Here is a 13,245-nt window from a genome sequence, read left to right as displayed (position 1 = left end):
CTAAATGTATATGTGTGTGTATACATATATAAAAGATTATAAGACAATTAAAGACATAGCTCTGTATGTGGGAAATTCAGCTACTTTAAAGTCATACATTCTTTCAAGGGCAAAGTCATAGGCATGAAGAGTTATCAACAATGAGAATATAAGACATTCTATATCCAAAAGCTATATGAAAACTTTAAAAAAGAGAAAGGACTTTCGTAAGTTATTTTGAAAATTTCTGCATGTTAATTTAAGCCTTCAAGGATAATTCAGCTTGAAGTTTCACATTTAGCCATAGCATCTCTAGGCTTAAACTATCTTATCATGAGCAGAATCTAATTTTGTAGCTTGATTAGAAAAACCCAGATTCTGTGAACTCTAAAATATTGCTACTAAAGACCATCTGCTATGGTGTATTTTTACAACTATATGCATAAATGGTTAGGCCTCAACTGACTAGAAAATTCAACGAACTTTTTCCCTATTCTCCAAATATAAAATGTATCAATATTTTACTATAGCTGCCCAATAAACATAAAATAATACAAGGTTGGTTTCCATAATTATTTGATGTCAAAAACCACTATGAGAACAAAAGTATTATATTTATAGAGTTTACTTATAAAAAGGAAGTCCTGTTAATGCCCTCATATAAATCATTTGGAAAGAAGTCAAAGGTATGCAATTATAACAGAAACGCACAAAGAGCTCTGTCTAAATCATAAAATTTCCAATTTAGAGACATAACAAATTGAAGTTTGCTAACCAACATAATCCCTCAAATCCAGTTCTATGGAAAAAGCTCATTTCATACACAATATATACCTATCACCTAATAGTTAACCCTGAGAAAAGGTAAGTACTCCATGTTACTATATTCATCGTAAAGATGTCTAGTGTTCATGAAACAGAATAAACACAAATCTTTTGAACCCGGCTACTATTTTCTCTAGAAATTAATTCAAACATTCACTCAACGCACAGAGAGCACACTGCTTAGAACCAGCAATCTTGCCTACTTCACAGCCTTGGAACATAAAACAATTTATTTCCCCATTCAGAAGATAAGTTTGAGCCCCTTGGCAAAGACTCTCTCTCCTTGACCTAACTAGTCAGGCTCCTGAAACTCTTTTTGACTAGGGTCCACTAATTCAGTTTTAGCAAGAATCCTGCTGAGTCAGTTTATGAAAAAATCCCCCATCCTTGGTCTGACCATCCTCAATATCTTATCACTCTGTTCTGTCTTCAGCAAAATTCCTTAGGTCAGTTTAGCAAAGAATTACCCTACCTCTTAGTAAAATTTTCCATCCACTCGATCCTGCTATAAGTCCCCACTTGTTCCTATAATATTCCAAGTTGAGCTCCTCTCTCTCCCCACTACAAAACCCTATTAGTAGCCTCCCTTGAATAGACTTCCTTACTGTCTTTAACAAGTAACATGAATAAATTTTTTCTTCAATACCCTTCATCTGATTATTAACCCTTCCCTCTTCATTCCTTTTAGGTCTGGAATTCCCACCAAGGGTGTTGAGAGTGTGTGTCTTACCAACCCACTTCACTCTTTTCCAGGCTCCATTTCCACTTCTGTCATAGTCAATGGCTCATGAGAAGTCCTGTGAAAAACCTCCAAGCTTATCAAACACATGTGTTCTCTAGACTACTCTACTGCATGTCCTGCTGAATCTCCTTAGTCCTCCACTGTGAATCGAGGTGGGGGGGTGCTGGGGAATAAATCTTGTTTGAGAACAACAACAAAAAAAAAACTTATGGCAACTTATTAATAGGCTTATAATAACTTGAGATCCCAGAGAGTAAGTATACAAAGAATAACGTATATTTGTGAATGGCATTTTCATATTTAGAGTGATAGCAATGGAATACACCACAATGATGAAGGTACATTCCAAAAGAGCTACAACAACCCAAATTATACCAATCAACAATGAAAACAATATAAGGGCCAAAATGATCAGAAAACCATGACTACCTCAGGGCCAATTTATAGACATCTCAGAAATAATGCTAAACAAGTAAAATACTACAGGTATTTTTAAATTCTATACACATAAAACTATTAAATCAATGCAAACTCAATGTTCCAATTTTAATGGAAGGAGAGCATCCAAAAGTTCCTAATAAATTCATAACTGACATTTTCAATAACAAATGACAAATTAAACTTTAATTCATGTTCACTAAAAAGTTACCAGCCAAGAATGACATGAAATAATTTCCAAAGATAAAAGAAATTAGGGTTTTAAACTACAAGGGATGAGATATTTTAAATGTCATGTTCAGGATAAGAAAAGCTATTTTAAAATAAACAAAAATAAACCATTCAAAGTTTTCATGCACTTGTTTTCAGTGAGCCAAGCAATGAGGTTACCAACCTCACCTGCCTTCACCTCCCTGAACATAAACGACAAGTGAACAATATTAGTTCTTAATATGCAGTGGAGTTTTCAACTATGACATACAGAATACTCTTCACATCTTTAAGGATGCTCAACTTTACTGTCCCTGCCATTCTGTACTATTCTAACGAAAAGCATCATACCATAGGTCCACTGGTATTTCAAAACAAACAAAAAATATTTTTTGACTGTGCTAAGGAGGTTTTTAAAAACACCCAAATAAATAATAAGTTGCTATCAGGCTCTGGATGCAACAGCACAAAAACCCTTTGTCTATAAGGCTGACAGCTGCCAAAGCTTGACCTTTCTCCAACTGGCCAACTGAAGAAGCATTAACAGAATCTGTTTAACCTTATCCACATTCACCTTTAATGTGACCCAAGGTTATGTCAATCAGCTCAGCAATTGGAGATCCAAAATGGTCCCCATGGACAGCAATATTTATTCATTGCTAATCCTTCTTAGAAATTTCAGATTTAAAATCCAAGTTATTTACATACAAGTCAAAGAATGAAAAATATCCATTTTTCCTTTTTGAACACTTCACATTAAGGCTTTTTTTTTCTATGTCATAAAGATTCAGAATGTTCTATCCACTAGAAACCCAAGTATAAACTAAAAAATTATCAACATACTGCCCAAGTCAGAAATAGAATGCCAAAAATTAATGATCCATTTTTCTATACATATTTCTCCATCAAAGAAAACATAATGCAACTTAGTTATAACACTGCATCTCCTACTAACATAAAAATATATTTATTTTACAGAAGTAGATCAACATAAAAGCCACTGTAGCACTAAAGAAACTGAAAAGACAGTGAAATGCACACAAACATATCACACAAGCACTTTAAGTCCGGACAGACTCTAAGACATGTGTGCCAGCAATTCAGCTTCTGGGACAAGGAAACCAAGCTGGCCCCATGGCTTCCCACCCCATACCATTTCCTTCTGCCTCAACTTAGGCAGCAGGACCTTGACTTACACAGCAGGTCACATATCAGAGACCACCTTATGCAACAAATGCTAATAACTTTTCCCCAACCTTTGCTTTGTCTTGAGTCTAAGAGCATCACCAATACCTGATTTAGTATAATAGTTTTCAGACGTAAACCAAATATTTTAACCAAAGTGAAGACACTGCACACATTCCTATTAATGAAGTGGTAAAAGTTGGGAAAGCCTAAAATGAAATGGGAAGAGCTTACAGGGCCCTGGGGGCCAGCTAATCAAGAGCACCTGAACTCAAGTGCCTTAATTACCACTATCAGATGCCATGTGCTGAGAATTACCAGCACCAGAAGAAAAGGGCAAAAGGTCTGTGCTAGGAATGTAAATGCAATCTATCACAGGAATGGTTTTTCTGCCAAGCCCTCTGAATACTTTCTTATTCTATCTCCCATGAATCCCCACCAGCCACAAACACACTCAATCAAGCTTTACATTCTCCGGTTTATATTTCAAAAACACAAGGCATGTTTTCCACACTCTACATACCTCCACCCACGTTCTGATAACCCCCTATGAGGACTACACCTCCTTTTCCTATCCCCCCACTGAGAATCACTGAGCTAGAAAAACCAAAATAGTCACACAAGAATCTAAAGTTACTGTTCCCTTTAGAAACTGTACAAGACCACCGTGGGATGTATACATATGGATATTAATTTTCCTTTCAATCTTTCAAATTTATCCATATTTCTCCATCTTACTTTAATGTATATGTTTATTATAACGAACCTCAAATGACCTACAGAGTGAAACGGGCCAGTAATTAATTAATTATAGCAAACAGACTAGAAGCAACTAGAGTAATATTAAAAACCGTACTGATTTCCAACACACTTGTTAAAACTATGCATACATGTCCCATAAATTCCTATTTCCTAAAACAAAAAGATCCAAGATAGTTTAATTTCAATCTAACTGACTCCAAACTTCTCCAAAATACAGGCATCTGTTGCTTCCGTATCCTCTGTAATACTACCAGTTAACATATAAGCCAGGCCCATACCAGGCACTCTGTACACACTATCTCATTTAAACCTCACAAAGCTGAGGTAGGGATTGTTATTATTCCCATTTTGAAGATGAGGAAAATGAAGTACAGATTAGAAAATTTATCCAAAATAACACAGCTGATTGTCAAGTCTGGAATTTATTTTTACCCTACTTCTAAGCCAATAAGATAGCCTGTTACTGTTTATGAGACACTGGCAGAAGACACAAGACTCCTGCATCAGTGACAAAGAACTTCAGCACTCATGTCACAGGAAACAGCAAGAGAACCAACATGTTTGTCATTCTCCTTGCTCTCGGTCCCATGGGGGCAACACGATACAGCCCAGATCAATGGTCTGTGTGCAGTGGGTTTATACTACAACCAAGGAACACTGAGAACTGACAGCTTTAAGGAAGACATCACTTCATCCTTCAAAGCTGCTTACTAAAAACACAGTTGTAAGAAATGGCCTGGATAAAGAGTGGTCATGACCATTCATTCTTGACTTATCCAGCAAGATGTGCAGGAATATAAGAGACTTATATAGGAATCTTTCCCAACACTGGTATGTGTGGAGGGAGAAATAAAACTCAACAATACAACAGCCACCTAGTACATAATACACACTAAATATCTACTAAATGTTTGTTCCCTTCCTTTCATGCAGTCTCTTTCTACCAACTCATACAACCCATAGTATTCCTTGCTACAGTGAGTACATCTTCCACTTGTCAGCACAATGTCTTTCACCTACTGCAACTTCTACTTTTTTATTTGGCCTCAAGCCACCGATTCCAACACCAAAATAAAGTCTCAACCAGTCCTGCTACCATCCAACTGCTCTAAATCTACCAAAACAGAATTTTTCTACCTTCTCACTGAGGCACAGATCTATCTAAAAGACATAAATTCTATTTCCACTCCCAATACTTATCCCTGCTAAATATGTCCCTTTTTTCTTTTTATATAATTACAATACGTAAATCATTCAGATTTGTCTGCAAAACTATTTTTTAAAACTAATCAGACAACTCTTACTGACAACTGACTTTTAAAATATATTACCTTCTCTAAACTTCACTCTTTTGTACTTTAATAAATCACACATTTAATAGAGCAACTACATGTGAGGCTTTGTTACTAAGGAGTCTCTTTTCCTCTGGTCAAAGAGGAGGAAAGGTTCATTGTTGTACCCTAGCTACTGTATCAGGCAGGAACTTAGGAACAGAACGTAAAGAGAATGAACTCCACACATTAGTACCAACACTTAAGGCAAAAGGGAGGGATGAATGGTGAAAACAACGGGAAATAACTACAAAAATATACTTACAGCCTCAAACTGCAAATGGCTATCTTTCAAGAAATCTTGAATTTTGTCCTTGGGCAAAATACTGAATCGAAATCGAAGGAGATCCATTTCTTGTTGAATGAACCAGCGTCTGAGATCTTCGCTGAAATGGAGACAGGGAAATTATGAGTACAAATTAAAAATGCAATGATTAGTAAGTCCAAGAAGTTTTAATAAAACAATATTCAAACATAAGCAAGATGCCAGTAGACTGTAGTTAAAAACATACAAGTCCTCTATTATAAGAATACAAATAGCACACACCACATACAATCTTCCAGTGATGTGTTGAGTATGAGGTAGAGGGGTGTTATAAAATTTAAAGGATTAAATATAAAATGCTTCAACCCTAGCTGTATTACTACTGAATGACATAAATTAGTTGACTGCATTTAATGTAACTGCAAAATAGTCACTTATATTAGAAAATGGGGCACTCCTCTGGCCTGAGGTGGTTTCATCAATGCCAAATAAACACTAAATATTTTAAAGGTAACTTTATCTCTGAATAGATTATGATCAGATGAACTTTGCAAACAAAACTTTGCCTACAGCTTTACAGTTTATAATTTCACAAAAGTTAATATGTACATATATACCACAATATTTAAAATCCATAAAAATATATTATTTTATAAGGCAGACACATAATGGGCATTATTGTTATATAATAATTACCCTACTGCACATAAAATATGATTTCATTTTTTGTAGTGACTTTCACAAATTGTCAGCAATTCATTTACTTTATAAATTACATAAACTACATATGTTTTTTTACAAAAGAAAAATTTTAGGACCAAAGCTAAGGAGTAATTTCTCAACTATTATCTTGAATCTTGGTAAATATTTCAAAATTCTCAATGTGATAAGCCTATTAATAAAAAGAAATAGACATAACTATATTATTTGGCCAAAATGAATATAGGGGAAAAAAACATGATTTTAAAAAAGGCAACTAACAACTTCTCTCTCTGGGTGGCACTATTGACTTACAAGAACCCAAACAAAAATATCTTAGCTCTAATAGGCCCATACATCTCAAATGCTAAAAACCTGTATCAAATTCAAGGATGGGTTTGATTCATTGTTTCTTAAAAATATTACCACTTTTTTTCAGGAAAGTACCAAAAGTCCTTCATCCTAATAAAATCCTTCCCAATCTTAAATCCCAAATTAAGAGGCTTTCCATAAAGCTAAAAAGTATTTCATCAGGCAAAATTTTGCAAGAGAAATTGTTTTCAACATTTTTTAACAACTTGTTTCAAACAATTCACTGCAACAGTGTTCAATCCATGACCAACTGGCTCCTGATGTTATTCTGAGTCTTCCTACATTCAGCACAACATATCAACTTCCCATGGACTAATGTATAACCCAAGACACCAGATTTGAGCACATAAATGTATACTCACGACTGGCAATAAGCAAGGCGCAAAATAAAATGAGAAATATGATCTTTTCTTCGTGGTTCATATTCATCTTCTAAGTTTTCCTTAAAAATAATGACACATGAATAAATAAATGCATGAGAATGACAAGAGGTGTAAAGAAATACTGAGTCAGCTTAAGCCAATGGTAAAGTTTCAAAAACACATTTCTTAATCTGCTTTCCAGGATAATTATCATTTTACTTAATCAATTGGGTGAAACTAAGAAGCAAACTGGTCTCAACAAAACCCCCTGGGTTTGAACCCCACTGTTTTCTTCTTGGCCTATAATCTCAACTAGACCTTTACCAATGCCATGGAATATTTATTTAAGTCCAAAACAGTAACAGTAAATATGTCTTGAGCACTTACTAGGTACCAGGCATTGTTCTAAGCATTTTTAATGCATTAACATTTTCTCATTTAATCCTTTTTTAAAAACCCTATGAGGTAGCATTACTATATTCTTATTTTAAAGACGACGAAACTAAGGCATAGAGAGGTTATATAACTTGTCCACGGTCACAAAGTTTGCCCAAAGTAAGCAGCAGAGTTGGGATTTGACACATAATCATCCCCTTCCTCACTTCTTAGAAAATCTTTAGACTTCACCAGTTGCTCCAAGGCCCCTACCATAGCACCTTTCCCTTGTCTCTCAACAGATGACTTCATCTCATTTACAGAAAATAAAGGTCACCAGCTTCAACCTCCAGCTTCTACATCCACATGTTACTTTGTCTTCCCTTGCATCTCTGTGGACGAAGCATCTCTCCTTCCTCGTACGTAAAGCTAATCCCTGCACCAAAATCCTCCAACCCATTTGTTCTTATCTCTTAAGGACCTTGATTTATCAAATGCTCTCTCAAAGTATCTTCAAGCTCCCTTCTTCTTTCTATTCCAGTTCTTCTGTTCAGCTTATAAACATGCTTATCTCCTGTCATATATATTTATACACACACACATTTGTGTGTGTATCTTCTCTTTTCCCTAAAACATCCTCTATATTTTGCCCTATTTCTCCTCTGCCTTTTCAGCTAAACATCTTTTTTTTTTTTTTGAGACAGAGTGTCGCTTTGTTGCCCAGGCTAGAGTGAGTGCTGTGGCGTCAGCCTAGCTCACAGCAACCTCAAACTCCTGGGCTTAAGCGATCCTACTGCCTCAGCCTCCCGAGTAGCTGGGACTACAGGCATGCGCCACCATGCCCAGCTAATTTTTTCTATATATATTTTTAGTTGTCCAGATAATTTCTTTCTATTTTTACTAGAGACGGGGTCTCGCTCAGGCTGGTCTCGAACTCCTGACCTCAAGCGATCCACCCACCTCGGCCTCCCAGAGTGCTAGGATTACAGGCATGAGCCACCGCGCCCAGCCAGCTAAACATCTTAAAAGAGTACGTATTCCATATCCACCTCTCCCCCTGGCTCCAACCACTGTCATTGTTCTGGCTTCTGCCTCTAGCTATAATGGCCCATCGAGCTGCTAAATTCAATGCACACCGTACAACTCATCTTACATGATCTGTCTTAAGCTTCTGAAACTATTGTAGTTAAGAGCACCACCACCAAAACAAAATGTGCAGATTTGAATCTTGGCTCCACCATTTGCCATCTTATGAGCCCAAACAAAATCTGGTACATAGGGCATAATATAAATGTTTGCTGTTGCTATTCCCTATTATCATTAATATCATGGTCATTATTACCCCAGCCTTCCTTGGCTTCTATGCACTACTATCCTGGTTCATTTCCTACTTCTCAGAAAGCTCCTTCTCAACCTCCTTCCCAGACTCCTCTAATTCTACTTCATCTTAAATAATGGTATTCCTTACATCTTGTTCTCTATCATCTTCTCTTCTCACTCAAATATCTTCCTAGGGTGCTCTCACCTACTCCAGATGATTCCAACTTTGCCCTAAATCTACACTCCAATTACAGATGTCTTCTAAGTCCACGTCTATATATCCAAATGTCCACAGACATCTCCACAGGCATCTCAAATTTGTGTCAAGAACTAACTCTATAATGTCCTTCTAAGACTTGCTTCTCCTCCCGTGTATCACATCTCAAAATATTACCATCACTCACCTAATTGCCCTATTAATAGAAACCTGGGTGTCATTCATATAACTCTTCTCTCTTTTCTGCCCCTGCAATCGGTCATTAAAACTTCTGATTCTACCTTTTTAATCTCTTCAGTCAGTCCCCTCCTTCCTTTTAATTCAGACTCTCATCATTTCCAGGCTTCTAACTACTTTCCCTCCTATCAGACATGACCCTGTCAATGTGCTGCTGGCAGTCATCTTCCCAAAATAAAAATCTGATCACATCTGTCAAGATGCATGTCCAGCACTACCTCCTCTAGAAAGCCTTCCCAAATCTCCCCAGTTGCAGCTGGGTAATTATATATGCTCTCGGAGTTCCTAGAGCACACATTTAATAACAGTATTTATCATCATGCATTTCACCGGATACATCTAACAATGTTTGGAGATATCTAGTGGGGAGAAGCTACAGATGCTGAGCATCCTACAATGGACAGGACAGTTCTTGGAACAGGAATTATTGGGCCCAGAATGATGATAGTCCCAAGGCTGAGAAACCCTGCTGTATTATATTCATCTGACTACATGTCAATCACCCCTAATAGACTGTAGGAACCTTCAAGCAGAGTTATATTGGTCTTTATAAAAGCCCTGTGCCTAATATAAGCCATTTCCCATGACTGACACTCAGTACATGAATATACACAAACTGAAGGAACTTTCCTTTTTTTCCTTTTTTACTTACTCTGTAGGAAAACTTAAGCTTTCGGAGCTCAGCTTCCAACCTACTCTGGTATTCCTCAGTTCCTTTCAGATAGCTCACACCAAGATTTTCAACTGATTTTAGCACTAAAAAAAAAGAAAAAGAAAAGGTATAAATGCAAGATAATTTTAAAACGTGAAACCTGAGACAAAATCTATGGATAGCAATTCTATAATTATTTATTTACAGAACATGACTAGTTATAACCATTTAATTTTCTGCAAGTATATTATATAAACTACATGTCTGTAAGAGGATAATGTCCGTCTATGTGCAGAAAATATTCATGTCCCACAGCATAATCTAATACCTGGGATTCTCAATCAGGGAAGAGGGACGGATGATGGACAATCATTGCTATACTGAGCTACTACTGCTGATGAATGGAAAAGCGTGGCAATATGAAAAAAAAACTAAGCATCCCTTGTTTGCATCCTTCATGTGGAGCTGCCTGTTAGGCAGTCTGCTTAATTTACTCAGCATAGACTCATCAGGAAAAAAAAAAAAAAAAAAAACCTTTCCTGTGTTGGAAAAGAGGACACAACAATGAAGAAACAGGGCCATCCAATCAGCCAAATGAACTATCCTGAACAGGTGTTACATATTGTTCAAAGGTTCCTAAAGCCCTTTACCAACCTTTCCTCAGATGAATTCTTCTCTCAAGCCATTTCTGAGTTCAAGAATGAAAAACTTCTAAATTGCCTCCTGAACACAAACCCATGTCCCACAGGCACCTCCTTATCATGGTAGCCAAACCAAACTAATTATCTTCCCCTCATTCCTACTCCTCTTTCTGACACCCCCGTCTCCATCAGCAGAGTTTCTATCCACCAGACCATCCAAGTAGGAACTTCAGCCACCCCAGTCACCAAATCCTATCAATGATACCTTTTCAGCATCCCTTAAATCTCTCCCTTCCTATCATTGCTATTGTCACTAGCTTAGTTCAGGCCCTTACCAATTCACCTCTTAAGTACCAAACCCAAGGATACTTTTCAAACATCATATTAATCTTTGTGAAGCATGTGACACTGCTAAGCTTTCTAAAACCATTTTCTCCCTTGCTTTCACTCTTTCATTCAACAAACAGGTACTAAGTACCCCCTCTCTGTATTAGCAGTTCTTACCCTCCTCCTCTAAGAATGATTAACAGTATCTCACCTCTTCGTCTGATTTTCCCACAAGGAACATAAATTCTGAAGACAGTACAAGTATTTGTTTCAGTTCATATCTAGCTCATTCCTTTTTTCCATCAACACATTGAGGAGAAGTAGGCTCCTAGGACAGTGGCCATATCCTTCTTATGCCCCATTATTGCACCATTAGCATGGCACAAAATGTCCTTGGTTATCCACACTTCTCCATCCACTCTGAACTTGTCACTGTTTTCTCAAACGTGACATTCTTTCATGCCTCCAAGACTTTGCACAGGCTCTCATCTCAGTTAGAAAAACCCTTCACTTCTCTGTTGGAACATTTCTACTCATTCTTCAAAGTTCGGATCATATTTCAACTTCTCTAAGTCTTACATAATCAGATTCAGTCAGTCACTCCCACTTCTTCAACAGCACTAATATTTACTTCTATTCATACTAAAGCAGTTAAAATACTGAATTATGACTATTATTTTGGAAGTCTGTCTCTTTGTAATAGAATACAGCTTCAGTGAAGATAAGAATTACATTATTTGTCTCAAAATCCTTGCCACTTAGAACATAGCAGCACTTAATAAATATTCATTGTACAATAAATAAATGAATACCAGATTCTCCACAGCAAATCCTCAATTAATATTTGTTGAATGGATCGCTGAATGAAGGATATAAATTACCTTAATTCTCACAAAGGATAAATGAGCTTTTCAAGAATACATTCTAATTTAAATATCACTTACATTTAACTCTATCAATAGCCAAGGTTTCAAACTCTGTCAAAGATATGTTTTCAGAAGGTGGTTCCAAGTAAAACTGAAGGCAATGAGGGTAGGAAGCATTTCTCTGATCACCTGCCAGTCTCAGCTTCCTCCTCTTTCCTCCAGAAAACTGCATCTTGGTCACCTTGGAGGGAAGCATATAAAACGGTTAATACGATGAAAAATGAAGTTGAAAAGAAAACAAAGAAAAAACAAAAAAATAATTCCACATATATAGAAAATAACATTGAGGTTAACAAAATGTTAACAGTGATTATCCCTGGGTGATTTCCTTCTGTATCTTCCAGATTGTCTACAACACACCTGTAACCATTTTGTGATGGCAGAAGGTGCTAGAATAGCTGCAGGTGGTGGTCCTAACTTTCAGCAATATGAAAGTCAGGTGATGTTGCCTCCTCACTACAGGCCTGTGTGTCACGGCCTTTGGATCTCAGCAATCCCAAGAGTTAAGATGGGGTTTTATATGGGCAGCAATCCTGAACTAAGAGGAAAGCGCACTAGGTTCTGGCTAGATGAGAAACTTAATGGACTGGGTCCAGTTACTCATTTCCTACCTTAGGACCCTGGGAAACAGAACAACTGTCTTTCGGATCCAGTCCTGGGAACGAACTCCTTTTAGGGAGCACTACAAGTGCCTTATAAATGTTCCACTCCTGATCCCCGCCCCTATCCCAGTCCTCCGGCAAAGCTATCTGCCCCAACTCCTCCCTGGCACCTGGGTCTCTACCCCAAACAACCAACCAGTTCCCAAAACTCCCATCCTGCCAAGGCAATCCTTCTGCTCCCACCGCCCGCAAAGTGATTTCCCTTTCCTCTCGACTTCCGAGCCCCAACACCAGGATTGCTTTCCACCCTAAATTCGTACGAGTTTCTCTTACTTGCAAGCACACAAACGCGGGAAAACACAAACGCCGGCAGCCGCTTCTCCCAGGTGGCGGGAGAGTTTGTACGGAACCGGAAGCGGAAGTGAGCGGCGCCGAAGGCCCGCCCTCCCCGGGTCCCGCCCACTCCTCTAGGGCCCTGCGAGTGCTCGTCGGGCGTGTTTGCGGCCTCGGTATTTCACCCACTTTGCCAGCTGAAATAAATTTGAGTGTGAGTGTTTTCGGGTTTGTTTTTTTCCCCAAATTTTAAGCGGCACCTCCTGTATGTGAAGTCGGTAGCTTTTGACGGTTGAAACTAGGATGCAGGAATGCTAGCAGCGAAAACTGCTACACACCGAAAATTGAACCTATCTAACTTCGTCTGGGACGCTAACAAAGAGTCCAGATTGAAGATCATGTGGCGCTTTAAGCCGCAGGGCTGGAACTCATCAGTTTCGTCTGG

General features: G+C 37.8%; 1 protein-coding gene across 1 annotated transcript in view; it reads right to left on the bottom strand.

The window, feature by feature from the left end:
• PRIM2 (DNA primase subunit 2) overlaps window positions 1-12,877 on the bottom strand; it is a 269,780-nt gene extending 256,903 nt beyond the window's left edge. Inside the window, exons 1-5 of the mRNA XM_045543797.1 lie at window positions 12,801-12,877; window positions 11,884-12,046; window positions 9,972-10,075; window positions 7,171-7,250; window positions 5,738-5,858 (exon numbers count right to left, since the gene is read on the bottom strand). Of these exons, the coding sequence (XP_045399753.1) occupies window positions 5,738-5,858; window positions 7,171-7,250; window positions 9,972-10,075; window positions 11,884-12,037 (459 nt within the window). The 5' untranslated portion in view covers window positions 12,038-12,046; window positions 12,801-12,877. The remainder of the gene's footprint in view (window positions 1-5,737; window positions 5,859-7,170; window positions 7,251-9,971; window positions 10,076-11,883; window positions 12,047-12,800) is intronic.
• Between the last annotated feature and the right edge of the window lie 368 nt (window positions 12,878-13,245).

Source organism: Lemur catta, chromosome 2 (genome assembly GCF_020740605.2).
Source record: "Lemur catta isolate mLemCat1 chromosome 2, mLemCat1.pri, whole genome shotgun sequence".
Lineage (NCBI taxonomy): Eukaryota > Metazoa > Chordata > Mammalia > Primates > Lemuridae > Lemur > Lemur catta.
Note: the sequence above shows the minus strand (reverse complement) of the source record. Positions and strands in the feature narration are given on the sequence as shown.